The sequence below is a fragment of the Impatiens glandulifera genome, chromosome 1 (genome assembly GCF_907164915.1).
Source record: "Impatiens glandulifera chromosome 1, dImpGla2.1, whole genome shotgun sequence".
In the NCBI taxonomy this organism is placed as follows: Eukaryota; Viridiplantae; Streptophyta; class Magnoliopsida; order Ericales; family Balsaminaceae; genus Impatiens; species Impatiens glandulifera.
Genome location: NC_061862.1, coordinates 101774264 through 101776152, shown reverse-complemented (window position 1 = coordinate 101776152; position 1889 = coordinate 101774264). Strand labels below are relative to the sequence as shown.

Below are 1889 nucleotides of genomic sequence, written 5' to 3'. Positions count from 1 at the left end.
TTTTTTGATAAAATAAAATGCACGTTTCTATAGATTGCAATTTTCCACCTATACAAGAAATAATTCAAAACATTAAGAGAATGAATCCAACGGTGTGATGGGTAGGTGTAAACACCTCCAAAAGCTGGAACTTATTATTCACGCGGCATGAGAAACGTCGATCCACTCTTAATTACTATATTAAGTGGAGGAGTTTTATTTGAAATTGAAGAGGCGAAGTACTTGTGATCGTTGTGTTGTTAGTTTGACCTTAAATTATGGATTAAGCTCCAGTACCCCATGCTTGTGAAGCTGCAAGAAAATAAAAAGAAAAGAGGTTTGTAATTGTTAATTAAATGTAATGATCGGTAAAAAAAAGAAAAAAGAATGGTAATTAATATTATTGTACCCGCGGCGGAAAGCTCTCCATTTAGGTCGTCGGCTCCAGCGTGCCATGCAAAGTAACCACGCAAGTCTTGGGCCTTAAGATAAGCGACCTTATGTTTGACACTCTGAATGCCGTCGTAGGCGAACCAGGTCTTACCCTTGTAACAATAATCGGTGACAAAACTAGTATCGAAAACAGTGGTTGCATTGTTTTTTTTGATAAAAGCCTTGATATGGTAGTACTCCATTGAGCCGTTAAGGCCGGTCCAAGGCGCGGGACCATCTGCCGGGGCCAAAATGCCGTGGGTATTAGGATCCTTTAGCTTCCAACCGTAGCCATAAAAGGCAATCCCGAGAACCAATTTTTGCGGTTTGACCCCAGCTTGGATCCAGTCTTGGATTCCGCTACTCCCACTCACGTCAGAGTTAGCGACGTGGTCGTAGAGAGCCGCGGGTGCGCGTGTTTTGTCGCCCTCCAGTTTGGAAGAATAGAAGTCGTAATCCTTGAGATTAATCCAATCTAAGTCGTGGTTTATTATCTTGGAAGGATAGGAGCGCGGCTGATCATCTTTGTCGTTTAATGTTTTTATAGAAGATGCGGAGGAAACCGTTGCTGTGAGAAGTAATGCATGTTCTTTAGTGGGATTCCCAGCATCCACAGCCACTGCTACCCGCCACTCTTGAACAAGCAGCCCAAAGTTTGTCATCTCCATTTCACTTGCTGGGTATTCCCAATCAAGATCGAGGCCATCGAACTCGTAATCCCTAGCCAACTTGATCGAGGAATCAATGAATTTTTTACGCGCGTCGCCATTGCTAGCCATGGCAACAAAAGCAGATACGTCCGCTTTTGGACCTCCGATAGAGATCAATGTTTTCACATCAGGGTTCTTCTGCCGGACAGTTGTTGTGAAATTCGTGAATGTGTCGGCTGTTACATCAACAGAGACTTCGTGGGTTTTCGGATCGAGATTCGCAAAACTCCAGAAGATGTGGGTGAAGAGATTTGATTCAATCTTATAGATAGGGAATTCACTCTCACCCAACCAATACACTCCTTTCACAACCGGATATGCCATCGATCTGATTTTAATTACTTGCTTTGCTTTGCTTTGCTTTGCTTTTGCTTTCTATAAGTTATATCGATCCCTTAACCTAGCTCTCTATTTATATATAGTACTAGCTAGTAACATTTCATACATCTTCATTTTAATTAATTACTTCAACTTGTTCTTATTATTCATTATATATCAATCATTTTTTTATAAACTAATTAAACCCTAAATTAATTAATTAATTAATTAATATTGTAGATGATGAATACATGTATAATAATGTGTGTGTATGTTTACAACCTCCCTCAAGTACTAATTACACATTAATTAATTAATTAATTATACATGTATTTGTCATCTACATTCATTAATTCATTCCATTAAATTAACATACCCTTTAATTTATTTGTCTTCTATCCATTCATTATTATTAAGGGTATGTAGAATAGTGATTATTTTTAAGATTAG

General features: G+C 38.6%; 1 protein-coding gene across 1 annotated transcript; it reads right to left on the bottom strand.

Moving 5' to 3' along the window:
• Positions 1 to 262: 262 nt before the first annotated feature.
• LOC124938675 (class V chitinase-like) lies at positions 263 to 1445 on the bottom strand. The gene is made up of 2 exons (XM_047479163.1): positions 389 to 1445; positions 263 to 291 (listed from the first exon to the last, which is right to left on the bottom strand). Exons 1-2 carry the CDS (start codon positions 1443 to 1445, stop codon positions 263 to 265), a joined length of 1086 nt encoding a protein of 361 aa, XP_047335119.1.
• Between the last annotated feature and the right edge of the window lie 444 nt (positions 1446 to 1889).

Bases quoted from the DNA above. Each gene is read 5' to 3' on its own strand.
- LOC124938675 (XM_047479163.1), bottom strand. From the start codon at position 1,445: ATGGCATATCCGGTTGTGAAAGGAGTGTATTGGTTGGGTGAGAGTGAA. The intron at 292-388 runs GTACAATAATAT...ATTTTCTTGCAG, and splicing joins TGGAGAGCTTTCCGCCGCGG to CTTCACAAGCATGGGGTACT.